Source organism: Ornithorhynchus anatinus, chromosome X4, assembly GCF_004115215.2.
Source record: "Ornithorhynchus anatinus isolate Pmale09 chromosome X4, mOrnAna1.pri.v4, whole genome shotgun sequence".
Classification (NCBI taxonomy): Eukaryota; Metazoa; Chordata; class Mammalia; order Monotremata; family Ornithorhynchidae; genus Ornithorhynchus; species Ornithorhynchus anatinus.
In genome coordinates this window covers 2,802,147-2,815,937 of record NC_041752.1, presented here as the reverse complement: position 1 = coordinate 2,815,937, position 13,791 = coordinate 2,802,147, and the positions used below count along the sequence as shown (strand labels likewise).

The window sequence follows — 13,791 nt, the reverse complement described above, 5'->3', positions numbered from 1 at the left end:
CATCGGATTTGCCCGAAGGGAGTCACGACACAAAAAAACGTGGGGAGAAAAGCGAGGGAAGCCGACAGGAGGAGGGTCACGCCTTATCCCCTTCGGGCGGGGGAGACGAGAGGCCCACACACTCTCAGTGGCTTTTTATATCACGCCTTTGTGGAGGAGAAGAGTACGGGGAATTAGATGGGCAGTTGGGCGTCTCTGAGCCGGGGAGATTTGTGGGATATCCCGACTAGCATCTGTTGGAATCCAAGGCCTCTGGCCGTGCCTTTCGGAGCTCCCGTTTTTCCGCGAGCCGTCGGTTCATTCTGTTCACGTTGTATTACGCCACCAGCATTCGCGTCTGGCCGGTCGGGCCCAGAGGCCGGCCTGTTCCGCTTGGCTACGGTCCCTCCTCCCACCGCGCTGCAAATCCTCAGGGACACCTCTGCCGGCCCCCCGGGTCGGGGGCCGCCCAGCATTCCAGCCCTCTTGGGAAGGGGACGGTGCTTAGAGGCAGGTAGGGTGGAGAGAGCACAGGCCTGGGAGTCACAAGGACCTGGGTTCTAATCCCGGCTCTGCTGCTCGTCGGCTATATGACCCCGGGCGAGTCGCTTCACTTCTCTGGGCCTCAGTGACCTCATCTGTAAAATGGGGATTAAGACCGTGTGCCCAGCTCGATTTGCTTATATCCTCCCCAGAGCCTGGTACAGTGCCGGGCACCAAGTAAACGCTTAACAAATCAGATTAATTATCATTATTATCACGTCCATCTCCTCTGCAGCTTCCTGTAGCTGTAATTTATATTAATGTACTCTCCCAAGCGCTTAATACAGCGCTCTGCACACAGTGAGCATTCAGTAAATACAGTCGAATGAATGACTCTTAATGTCTGCGTGCCCAACTAGACTGGAAGCTTCGTGAGGGCGAGGATCCCGTCTAACGGGTCGGGCTTTCCCCGGCACTAAATCGAGCGGGGGATTCTCCAGCTCCTTCGGCCGAAGGAAATGCCAGCGCCTCCCGGCCCAAATGGGGGCACTGGGGAAGATGGGCACAGTGGCTTTTGGGGCGTCTGCAATTTAAAACTCTAAGATTCCACGTGCAAAAGCAAATTCAGTCTTTCGGTCGGATTAACTCAGAATTGACCGGGCGCAGAGCACTGTTCAAAGCGCTTGGGAAAGTACACCACAGTGAAGTTGGTAGTCACGATCCCCGCCCCCAAAGGAGCTCAGAGTCTAGACTGTAAGCTCGTTATGGGCAGAGAATATGTCTGTTATATTGTACGTTGGACTCTCCCAAGCGCTCAGTACAGTGTTCTGCACACCGTAAGCGCCCCGTAAGGACGATTGACTGACCGGAGAAGGAGTTTACAGTCTCTCAGCTTTATTGTATTTAGACTGTGAGTCCCACGTGGGACGGGGATTGTATCCAACCTGATCAGCTCGTGTCTACCCCAGGGCTTAGAACAGTGCTTGACACAGAGTGAGCACCTAATAATAAATGCCATTATTATTCTTACTGTCGGTCAACACTGGTTTGTTGATGTCCACAATTTGATCCGCTCACATTCCATGGGCGAAGTCAAGTTCAATTAATCAGTGGTATGATTTTTCATTCATTCATTTATCGAGCGCTTATTGTGTACTAAACGCCGGGGAGACTGCAATATAACAATAAGCAGGCACATTCCCCGCCCATGACGAGCTTACAGTCTAGACATTAATAGAAGTAATTACAGATATGCACATAAGTGCTTTAGGGCTGGGAGGGGGGATGAATGAAGGGAGCAAGTCAGGGAGTGGGAGAAAGGGAAAGGAGGGTATTTTGAGTGTTGTCTGTGGGCAGAGCATTATACGAAGCGCCGTGGAAAGTACGATATGATAGTAGCCTCAGCATGATGGATTGGCAGATAGTGGGTGCTTAACAAGTACCAGAAAACTGTAATGACTACTGTTATAGCCGTGTTCAGGAGGCATCGTGTGCAGCTTAACGTCTGTCTCCCCGTCTAGCCTGGAAGCTCACTGTGGGCAGGGAACAGGTCGACCAACTTCACCGTGATGTACTCTCCCAAGCGCTTTGAACAGTGCTCTGCACACAGTTAGTGCTCAGTTACCACCACCGATGGACTGAACTTGGCTTTGCACGTGGAATGTTAGGGCTTTAAGTGGCAGACACCCAAAAGGCCACTGTGCCCATCTTCCCCAGTGCCCCCGTTTGGGCTGCGAAGCGTTGGCATTTCCCTCGGCTGAAGGAGTTGGAGAATCCCGGGTTTATTGAGCGCTCAGTGTGTGCAGGGCACTGTACTAAGCACTTGGGAGGGAACAATCCAACACTAAACGCACAGTAAGAGCTCAGGAAATACCACCGATCGATCGACGGCTCGTGGAACGTGCGGAGTTTAAATTGCGGACACCCAGCGAGCCAGCGTGCCAGTCTTCCCCCGGTTGGGTGTGGGGAGAGCTGGCATTTTCTTCAGGCGAAGTAGCTGGAGAGTCACGGGGCGATTTAGTGCCCGGGAATGCCTTGGAGTCGGCAGAGATTTTCCAAATGACCCAAATAGAAGCCGGGAGCGAATCGGAGGCGGACCGGAGCCAAGCTGTCGATTTGGCCGAGCGGAGAGGCGGCGGGCGGGAGCGTCTCTCCGAGCCATCGGCCGGGGGCGGCCGGGGGGGTATCGCGCTCGGCCGAGGAGGCCACTGATGGGCCCTCAGATGGCCCGGAAGCCGTTTGCCACCGGCTGGCAAGGCCGGGAAGCAGGAGACTAATAAAAGAGAACTCCGATGATGATGATGATTAGAGCGTCTGTTAAGGGCTTACTGTCTGCCAAGCCCTGCTCTAAGCACTGGGGGAGATCTAAGTTAATCGGGTCGGGTCAGACGTGGGACTCACAGTTTAAGTAGCCAGGGAGAACAGTAATAATAATAATCGTGGTAATTAAGCGCTTACTATGCGCCAAGCACTGGATTAAGCCCTGGGGTTGATCCAGGATTGTCGGGTCCCCCATGGGGCTCACAGTCAAAGTAGGAGGGAGAACAGGGGTTGAATCCCCATTTTGCAGGCGGGGAACAGAGAAGTGAAGTTCCTTGGCCGGGGTCACACAGCAGGTACGTGGCGGAGCTGGGATTCGAACCCAGGTCCTTCTGACTCCCAGGCCCATGTCACTTCCACTAGGTCACGCTGCTTCTCAAACTGGTATTCTTTGAACAAGGGAACGGAGGTATGGACAAGTGAGGTGACTCGCCTCCGGTCACGCAGCGGGCTTGTGGAGGAGCCGGGATTAGAACCCAGGTCTTCTAACTCCCGGGCCCGGCCTGCGTGCACTAGGCCACGCTGCTCCTCTGACTGTTTCAAGCAACAAGTGACTTGCCGGGGGGGGGGGGGGGTGTAACGGTTAGGGAAACGATGAGAATAAAGTGCAGAGGTTAAAGGCCTTTTAAAAACACATGTGAAAAATGGATCGGCCAGGGATTGTTCTCCGTGTCTGGCCCAGGGACAGAAAAGCTTTTTTTCCCCCCCAAAGTATCCCACGAAGACTGCAGATGGCATTTTGAGTTGGCCTCATCCGTGTTTCAGAAACATGAAACCATCTTCTGTACCATCTGCTTACTACCAGGTATTGATTTTCAAAAAACAAAAAATTCTAACAATAATTGTGGTATTTAAGCTCTTACTCTGGGCAAACGTTGTTGTAAGTGCTGGGGTAGATACAAGATAATCAGGTCCCCATGGGGCTCACAGTCTAAATAGGAGGGAGAACAGGGATTGATTTCCCCATTTTTGCAGATGAGGGAACTGAGGCACAGAGAAGTGAAGTCACCCGAGGTCACACAGCACTGAGATTAATACTAATAATAATGTTGGTATCTGTTAAGCGCTTACTATATGCAGAGCACTGTTCTAAGCCCTGGGGTAGACACAGGGGAATCAGGTTGTCCCACGTGGGGCTCACATTTTTTAATCCCCATTTTACAGGTGAGGTAACTGAGGCACGGAGAAGTTAAGTGACTCGCCCGCAGTCACACGGCTGACAAGTGGCAGAGCCGGGAGTCGAACCCATGACCTCTGACTCCGAAGCCCAGGCTCTTTCCACTGAGCCACGCCGCTTCTCAAGGCAACTGGAGATAAACGGGCGGCCCGAGTAGCCTTTTTAATGAGTGTAAACGTTTTGACCGAGAGGACGGTTGGTTCGCGTTTGGAAATCGAAAGAAATACGCCCCGCGCTCCTCTCCGGTGTTTACAGTGCGTTGAGCCATTCCAGTGTTTGAAGATAAGCACTGCCACTTTAACGGTGACCAAAATTCCCTCCGTTGGCCCAGAAGGCGGAAAGGAAACCATGCCCACTGGAGTCAAATGACGGAGAGGTCGGACGGAGAAGCAGCGTGGCTCAGTGGAAAGAGGCCGGGCTGCGGAGTCAGAGGTCATGGGTTCGACTCCCGGCTCTGCCACCTGTCAGCTGGGTGACTGTGGGCGAGTCGCTTCACTTCTCTGGGCCTCAGTTCCCTCGTCTGTAAAATGGGGATTAAAAGTGACAACCTGATGACCCTGTATCTCCCCCAGCGCTTAGAACAGTGCTCGGCACCTAGTAAGCGCTTAACAAATACCAACATTATTACTCAGAGAGGAGGGTCCGCCCGTCGGGTGAAAACGCTTTCTCAGAAGGGACGGATGGCGTAGTGGATTCCTGTTGTTTCGGTGGCCTTCGTTTCGGTGAACTTGCTTGGCCTTTCGTTTTTCAATCCCAGACTGAAGGGTTAAGGGCAGTGAGTGTCAGGGATTTCTGTTCCACAGGATGCCGAGTTGGCCGGGAATATCAGCCCAGTCAAGACGGGGATCGGGAAATCCGTAGATAAACAATCCGTAATGCTTCTAGAGAAGAATCGAGTGTTCTACCCCTTCGGCTCTGCCGTAGTCTTTCAAGGGCTGAGTACGGTGTCTGCGTACGGTGCGTTGGTCCATTCCTTCATTCGGTGCTATTTATTGAGCGCTTGCCGTGTGCAGAGCACTGAACTGAGCGTTCAGGAGCGTCCGTGATGTTGCTTGAGAAGAATCCAGTGAGTAAGAATCAAGTCTTCTACCTCCGTTGCTCTGCCGCCTTAGTACAGTGTCACTTAACTTCTCTGGGTCTCAGTGACCTCATCTGTAAAATGGGGATTAAGACCGTGAGCCCCACGTGGGACAACCTGATTCCCCTATGTCTACCCCAGCGCTTAGAACAGTGCTCTGCACATAGTAAGCGCTTAACAAATACCGACATTATTATTACAGTGTCTGCATGCAGTGTCAGGCTCAGTTCATTCAGTGGTATTTACTGAGCGCTTACTCTGGGCAGAACACTGTACTAAGCACTTGGGAGAGTCGTCGATGTAACTAGAGGAGAATCCAGTGGGCAAAAATCAAGGCTTCTTCCTCTGTTGCTCCGTTGAAGCAGCGCGGCTCAGTGGAAAGAGCCTGGGCTTCGGAGTCAGGGGTCGTGGGTTCGACTCCCGGCTCCGCCCCTTGTCAGCCGTGTGACTGTGGGCGAGTCACTTCGCTTCCCTGGGCCTCTGTTACCTCATCTGTAAAATGGGGATTAACTGTGAGCCTCACGTGGGACAAGCCGATTGCCCTGTATCGACCCCAGCGCTTCGCACACAGTAAGTGCTGAACAAATACCGACATTATTATGGTGGCCTGCCAAGGGCGTATTCAGTTATTCATTCAGTCGTATTTATTGAGCGCTTACTGGGGGCAGGGCACTGCGCTGAGTGCCTGGGAAAGGACAATATGACAGCTAATAGACTCATTCCCCGCCCATAACGAGCTCACAATCTAGAGGCTTAGTACGGCGTCTTTGTGCAGTGACTCCCGATACCGTGCTCTAACTAACCAAATAAAAAATGATGGTACTTCTTAAGCGCTACTATGTGTAAAGCACTGTTCTAGGCGCTGGGGTAGATACCAGCTAATCGGGTTGGACACGGTCCCTGTCCCGCATGGGGCTCGCCGTCTCAGTCCCCATCTGACAGATGAGGTAACTGAGGCCCAGAGAAGCGAAGCGACTTGCTCAAGGTCACCCAGCAGCCAAGCGGCGGAGGCGGGAGTAGAACCCAGGTCCTTCTGCCTCCCAGGCCTGTGCTCTACCCACTGGGCCACATGCCAGGCGCTTTCTCTCCCTCCTCCATTCTCCGGGGGCCCGGCCCCTCACCCCAGGTCCTGCCGTGAGCTATTTCAGGAGTCCTCTAAAGTCGAATGGGGCCGATGAGCAACGTATAAATAAACTCCATCTGTGTCATCGAGATGTGTGCGTTCTCTACCTCTTTTCCTCCGGCCTCAGAAAAACCCAACCCGACCGAGGTTTCCTCGCAGCTGTTGCTCGCCTTCTCCAGTTTGGAACTCCGCGGCGGGGAATCGCGGCTTCTAAAGCCGCTGGAGGCAACAGTGCGTTTTCTGTCTTCGTCCAAGTCCTGTACTCGGATTTCCAGAAAAAAAAAAAAGATAATTCTGGATCTGGGAGGGGGTCCGGGTTTTTGCCAAAAACGGTACCGAGCTTATTTTTATTAGTGTAATTATTATAAAATCCATTCATTCTGTCGTATTTATTGAGCGCTTACTGTGGGCAGAGCCCTCTACTAAGCGCTTGGGAGAGGACGGTGCAACAATAAACAGATACATTCCCGGCCCACAACGAATATCTGTTCCGTGCTTTCGATGCGTCAAGCATTTTTCCAAGCTCCGGGGTGGATCCACGTCCGTCACGTGGGTTACAGTCCCTCTTCCAAATGGGGCTCATAGACTGGAAGGGGGAGAACGGGCATCGAATCCCCATTTTCCAGATGAGGGAACTGAGGCCCAGCGAAGCGACTTGCCCAAGGGCACGCAGCAGACAAGAAGCAGCGTGGCTCGGTAGAAAGAGCCTGGGCTTGGGAGTCAGAGGTCGTGGGTTCTAATCCCAGCGCCGCCGCTTGCCGGCCGTGTGACTGTGGGCAAGTCACTTAACCTCTCTGTGCCTCAGTTCCCTCATCTGTAAAATGGGGATTAAAAACTGTGAGCCCCACGTGGGACAACCTGATCACCTTGTGTTCCCCCCCAGCGCTTAGAACAGCGCTTTGCACGTAGTAAACGCTTAACAAATGCCACCATTATTTTTATTATTAAGGGGCAGAGCCGGGATTAGAACTCAGGTCGCCTGGCTCCCAGACCCGGGGTCTGTCCACTGAGCGTGCTGTTTGCGGAGCGTTCCTGAAGCGCTCCTTCCGTGGTGGGGAGCGAATCGTACCCGGTGACGGAACGGCTTCCGTCGAGAAGCTTTTCCCCGATGCAGAAGCTGCGCGGCGTAGTGGATAGAGCGCGGGCCTGGGAGTCGGAAGGTCATGGGTTCTAATCCCTGCCCCTCCACTCGTCTGCCGCGTGACCTCGGGCGAGTCATTTCACTTCTCTGGTCTCAGTTACCTCAGCTGTAAAACGGGGGTGGAGACCGAGAGCCCCACGTGGGACGGGGACTGTGTCCAACTCGATTGGCTCGAATCCACCTCGGCGCTTAGTACGGTGCCCGGCACGTAGGAAGCGCTTAATAAATACCATCATTATCATTATTACTATGTGGGATAAGAGGACGCACTATTCTTCACTGGACTGTGGTTCCTTCTTACGGGGCGACAGATGGTGGTCGTCTTGGGTCAGGCCGTGCCCGGTACAGCTTCCTCGCTAGTTGGGGGGCTGGAGCTCAGAAAAGCAGCCTGGCGCAGCAGATGGAGCACGGATCCGGGAGTCAGAAGGTCATGGGTTCTAATCCTGCCCCCACCTTTTTGTCTTCTGGGTGACCTTAGGCAGGTCACTTCACTTCTCTGGGCCTCAGTTCCCTCATCTAGAAAATAGGGATCGAGACTGTGAGCCCCACATGGAGCAGGGACTGTCCAACCCGATTTGCTCGTACGGTGCCCGGCACGTAGGAAATAGGAAGCGTTAAACAAATACCACAGTTATGATCATTATTATTAGTAATAATAAAACCAAAAAAAATCTTTCCTGGGAAAGATTTGCCAGGAAGGGTTTCTTGGCGGCCTCCGTGGGAGAGGGTCTGAAACCGAAATCCATCATCATCATCATCGGCTTCAATGATAATAATGACGGAGAGCAGCGTGGCCTAGTGGATAGCGCCCGGGCCTGGGAGTCCGAAGGACCCGGGTTCTATTCCCTGCCCTGCCGATTGTCTTCCGGGCGACCTTGGGCAAGTCGCTTCACGTCTCTGGGTTTCCGTTACCTCGTCTGTACGACGGGGACCGTTAGCCCCACGTGGGACCGAGCCTGCGACCGATCCGATTAGCTCGTGTGTACCCCAGTGCTTAGTGCAGTGCTGAGCACGTGGAGTATAATAATAATTGCTTACTATGTGCCGGGCACCGTACTAAGCACTGGGGTAGATACAAGGTAACGGAATTGGACACAGTCCCGATCCCGTGTGGAGCTCCGAGTCTTAATCCCCATTTTCCAGACGAGGTCACCGAGGCCTAGAGAGGTGAAGCGACTCACCCAGCCGAGCAGCGGGCCCGGGATTTGAACCCAGGCCCTTCCGACTCCCAGGCCCTTTTCACCGGGCCAGGCTGATTTCCCGCCAAGCGGCAGCGATCCCCCGATTGAACAGGTCCCCGTTTGTGTCTCCGGCCTCAGCACATGCAGATGACCGTCCAGGCCCTCCAGGACGAGCTGCGCATCCAGCGGGACCTGAACCAGCTGTTCCAGCAGGACGGCGGGGGCCGGGCCGGGGGCGGGGAGCCGCTGGCGGCCGAGCTGACCGAGGAGAACTTCCAGCGGCTGCACGGGGAGCACGAGCGCCAGGCCAAGGAGCTCTTCCTCCTGCGCAAGACCCTGGAGGAGATGGAGCTGCGCATCGAGACGCAGAAGCAGACCCTCAACGCCCGGGACGAGTCCATCAAGAAGCTCCTGGAGATGCTGCAGAGCAAGGGGCTGGCGGCCAAGGCCAGCGAGGAGGACCACGAGCGGACCCGCCGCCTGGCCGAGGCCGAGATGCACGTCCACCACCTGGAGGGCCTGCTGGACCAGAAGGACAAGGAGAGCACCATGTTGAGAGAGGTACGCGGTCCCGCTCCCTTCCGCCTCACCCTGACGTGCTCCCTTTATCCCAACCCCCGTGACCGGATCCGTCATCTTATTTCTTTACGTCAGCGTCGGTCTCCCACTCTAGACTGTAAAGTCCTGGCCGGCTCCTTTCCTCTCCTCTCGTTCCCTTCGGCGTCACCCCGACCGGCCCTCCGCGTTCATCCCCGCGGCACTTACGTCCACGTCCGCCGTTTAATTTATTTACGGCAGATGACAGTCTTCCGCCGTAGACCGTAAGCTCCTACTTGGCTCCGTTCCTCTTCTCCCGCTCCTTTCTGCGCTGCCTTGACTAGCTCCCTGTGTTCATCCCCCCAGCGCTCACGTCCATCTCTGTCATTTAATTTCTTTATAGCGATATCAGTGTCCCGCTCCAGACTGTAGACGGCTCCTCTCCTCTTCTCCCACTCCCTTCTGCGTCACCCTGACTCGATCCCTTTATTTATCCCCTCACTCCCAGACCCGTTGTCCTCATCTGTCGTTTTATTTCTTCACCTCAGTGTCGGTCTCCCCCTCTAGACCCTAAGCTCCTGGTCGGCTCCTCTCCTCTTCTCCCACCCCGTTCTGCGTCACCCCCGTCTTGCTCCTTTTAGTCATCGCCCCCCTCCCAGCCCCACGGCACTCGTGTCCCTCTCTGCCGTTTTGTTTCTTTACTGTAATGTCTGTCTCCTCCTCTGGACTATAAGCTCGTTTTGGGCAGGGATTGTGTCGGTTGTATTCTCCTAATTGGACTCTCCCAAGCGCTTGTTCCAGTGCTCTGTACCCGGTAAGTGCCCAGTAAATACGACTGACCGACGGACTGACCGGATGGGGCGAATATCAGATGTCCAAAGGTCGCATCCGGAGTCGGCCCCTCGGGGCCACCTGCCCTCGGACCGCGTCTGTCCCCGATCCCTCGCCTCCGCCTCTCCACGAGAGGAGCCGCTGGTGCGCAGCGGGGGTGTGCCTATTTATTGTTGTATCATCCTCTCCCAGGCGCTCAGTACAGTGCTCGGAGCACGGTGAGCGCTCGGTGCATACGACCGACCGACTGAAGCACGGGAGCCCGGTCCCACCGAGCAGAGGAAAGCGAGCCGCTACCTGTGCGGAGGAGAGAGCCGGGGAAGCCTTGGCGGCGGTAATGGATGGTTGCCCTGTGGTTTCCATGGAAACAGTCGCTGGCTGTAAAGGGTAGTTTGATAAAAGCATCCCCCGCCACGGAGGCGCAGGAAGAAGATATTTTTTTAAAGGGATACGGCCACGTCTGGTGGAGAGAGAGAAGGCCAAGGCCCCGGCCGGCCAGCGGGACGCCTCCTCAGGTCTCCCGACGCCGGGTGTCATCGCCCCTCACGTGCAGACCCCCGAGAACGAAAAAGGGAACGCGGGCGGCGGGAGTCAGGTTAGCTCCGCTTAGGGGGTAGCGGATCGCTTCCTGGCGCCCAAGTGGTTCCTCCTGACACTCACTCCCTCCCTCTCGAAATGTCAGAGGTTGTTCACGTCACTCCCACGGCGGCAGCCCGGACCGGGCCCACCCCAATGAGGAGCGAAGGAGAAGCGGGGGTTCGGTTCCGTTCCCAAATCTTCCTGTCAGCCGGTTCTTTCCGAATCCCGCCATCTCCTCTCCCTCCTTCCGCGGAGGGTCTTGAGGTCCCTGGGAGGAAGGTAGGGTACTGCCAAATGTATCTTTCAGGTCGCGGGGAGAGGAGAGGCGTGGACGGGGTTTTCTGCGGTCATCTTGTCCGGCCCCTCGGGAGACCGTACCGTTAGGTCCGATCCTTTTTTTCTGGCGAATGGTATTTGTTGGGCGCTTACGACGTGCTGGGCCCCGTACTAAGCCCTGGGGTAGATGCAGGCTAATCAAGTCGGGCACGGTCCGTGCGCCACACGAGGCTCACGGTGCTGATCCCCATTTTATAGAGGAGGGAACTGAGGCCCAGTGAAGTGACCGGCCCAAGGTCACACACAGCGGACAAGCGGCGGAGAGTCCGGATTAGAACCCGGGCCCGGGCTCCATCCACTAGGCCGAGCTGCTTGCGGCCGGGGAGCGACGGAGGCGGGATCAACTGATCGATCAGTGGTAAATATTGAGCGCTTACCGTGTGCAGAGCAGCGTAGTAAGCATCTGGGAGGGGACAATACAGCAGAGGCGGTAGGGACGTTCCCTGCGCACAATGAGCTCACAGTCTAGAGGGATATATAAATAAATAACGGGAGCGCGGATGAATAGAGGGAGGGCGACGCAGAAGGAAAGGAAAGAGGGCTTTGTCAGGAAAAGCCTCTTGGAGGAGATGTGCCTTGGGGAAGGCTATGAAGGCGATAGGAAGAGGCCGGGGGCGGGGCCTGGGGGAGGGGTGGGTGGCCAGACGGATGAAATGGAGGTAATAATAATAATGTTGGTATTTGTTCGGCGCCTACTGTGCGCAGAGCACTGTCCTAAGCGCCGGGGGAGATACGGGGTCATCGGGTCGTCCCACGTGAGGCTCCCAGTTCATCCCCGTTTGACAGATGAGGTCACTGAGGCCCAGAGAAGTGAAGCGACTCGCCCACAGTCACGCGGCCGACAAGTGGCAGAGCCGGGACATTGAGTGCACTGGCGCAGACTGGCTTGCAGCGGGAGAGTAGCGAGATGAGGTGGGAGAGGGCGAGCTGACCGAGTGCTTTAAAGCGGACGTACCCCGCCCGTGGCGAGTTTACAATCTCGTGATTAAGTTGTCTTGTTTTCGTCCATCCGTCTCCCCCCGGTTACACTGTAAGCCCCTCGGCGTGCAGGGATTGTCTCTATCTGTTGCCAAATTGTACATTTCAAGCGCTTAGTACGGTGCTCTGCGCATAGTAAGCGCTCAGTAAATGCTCTCGAATGAACGAATGAGCGATCCGGCACCCACACCACCCTCCTCGGTGTGCCGTGGCGTCACCGGGCACCCTCCTCTGGTGACGTGAGCTGGAAAGGGTCCCGCGGGTGTCGAGCCCCTGAGGGCCCTTCGGGACGTGCCGCCGAGATCGCTCCCGGCCGGGAAGGCTGGGACGCGCGTGTGAGTTTGCACGCGCCAGATTCCCGTTTCTCTATGAGACGTTCGTCGTGTTCCCTTGTAATTACGTGGTTCCGTCTGGGGCCGAGGCCCCGCACGGAATATAAAGATTGTTCCCGTCTAGAGGATCCAGGGGAGATAAAGATTTGAAAAGCCCCGGCGCCAAAGGGAGCTGGGGAATAAAGCTTAGTGTAAGGGCGAGGGATCGGATCGGTGGATCCGGTCGAGAAGCACTGAAAGCCTAGTGGAAAGAGATCGGGTCTGGGTGGCAGAGGATCTGGGTTCTGATGCTGGCTCGGACACTTAATAATTGTGGTACCGGTTAAGCGCTTACTACGTGTCAGACACTGTACTCGGCACTGGGGTAGGTACGCGTGGCTCAGTGGAAAGAGCCTGGGCTTGGGAGTCAGAGGTCATGGGTTCGACTCCCGGCCCTGCAGCTTGTCAGCTGTGTGACTGTGGGCGAGTCGCTTCACTTCTCTGTGCCTCAGTTCCCTCATCTGTCAAATGGGGATGAACTGCGAGCCTCACGTGGGACGCCCTGATGACCCTCTATCTCCCCCGGCGCTTAGAACAGCGCTCTGCACATAGTAAGCGTTTAACGAATACCAACGTTATTATTGCAAGATAAGCCGTTCCTGTCCCACAGTCGAAATCCCCATTTTACAGATGAGGGAACCGAGGACCAGGGAAGTGACGTGACGGGTCCAAGATCACACAGCGGACGAGTAGAGGAGCCGGAATTGGAGCCCAGGTCCTTTGAGGTCCTTCTGACTGCCAGGCCCGTGTTCTTTCCACTAGGCCTCATACTTTTCTCGGCCAAAGCTGACGTTGGAGCCTTTGCACACAGTGAGCGTTCAATAAGTACCATCGACGATGATGAAGCGGCACGGCGTGGTGGGTCGAGCTTGGGCCTGGGAATCAGAAGCTTCAAATCCCGGCTCCGCCACTTGCATACTGGGTGACCTTGGGCAACTCGCTTAACTTCTCTGTGGCTCATTTAGCGCAGCGGTAAAATGGGGACCGAGATTGTGTGTGAGCCCCACGTGGGACAGGGACTGTGTCCATCCCAATTTGCCTGATGAGGTAACTGAGGCCCAGAGAAGTCAAGTGGCTTGCCCAGGGTCACACGAGATCAGAACCTCCGTCCTCTGACTCCCAAGCCCGGGCTCTTTCCGCGAAGCCCTGCGAGCCCCCGGGGGGACATGGACTGCGTCCAACGCGATTTGCTTGTATCTGCAGTGCTTGGCACGTAGTAAACGCTTAACAGATACCTGAAAAAAGCAGGCCTCTAGTAAGAGTTTAATAAACGTCACTGTTACTGGTAGATCACGCAGAGGCCTCGGTGGCCCTGAGCAGAACAACAAACCCCCTCTGCTCCCCACAAAACAGCCCTCAACCAGCCCAGTGGCTTCCGCGACTGGCCGGTAAGTAGTCCCGGCTGTGTGACCTTGGTCATGTCGCTTAATATAGTAATAATAATGTTGGTATTTGTTAAGCGCTTACTATGTACAGAGCACTGTTCTAAGCACCGGGGGAGATAGAGGGTAATCAGGTCGTCCCACGTGAGGTTCACAGTCTTCATCCCCATTTTCCAGATGAGGTCACCGAGGCCCAGAGAAGTGAAGTGACTCGCCCACAGTCACCCAGCTGACAAGTGGCAGAGCTGGGAATCGAACCCATGACCTCTGACTCCCAAGCCCGGGCTCTTTCCACT

General features: G+C 55.4%; 1 protein-coding gene across 11 annotated transcripts in view; it reads left to right on the top strand.

Moving 5' to 3' along the window:
* ERC1 (ELKS/RAB6-interacting/CAST family member 1) overlaps nucleotides 1–13,791 on the top strand; it is a 255,436-nt gene that overhangs the window by 24,957 nt on the left and 216,688 nt on the right. For all 11 annotated transcript variants that reach the window (XM_029054283.2, XM_029054280.2, XM_029054282.2 and 8 more), the window contains exon 3: nucleotides 8,620–9,042. In XM_029054283.2, the coding sequence (XP_028910116.1) occupies nucleotides 8,620–9,042 (423 nt within the window). The remainder of the gene's footprint in view (nucleotides 1–8,619; nucleotides 9,043–13,791) is intronic.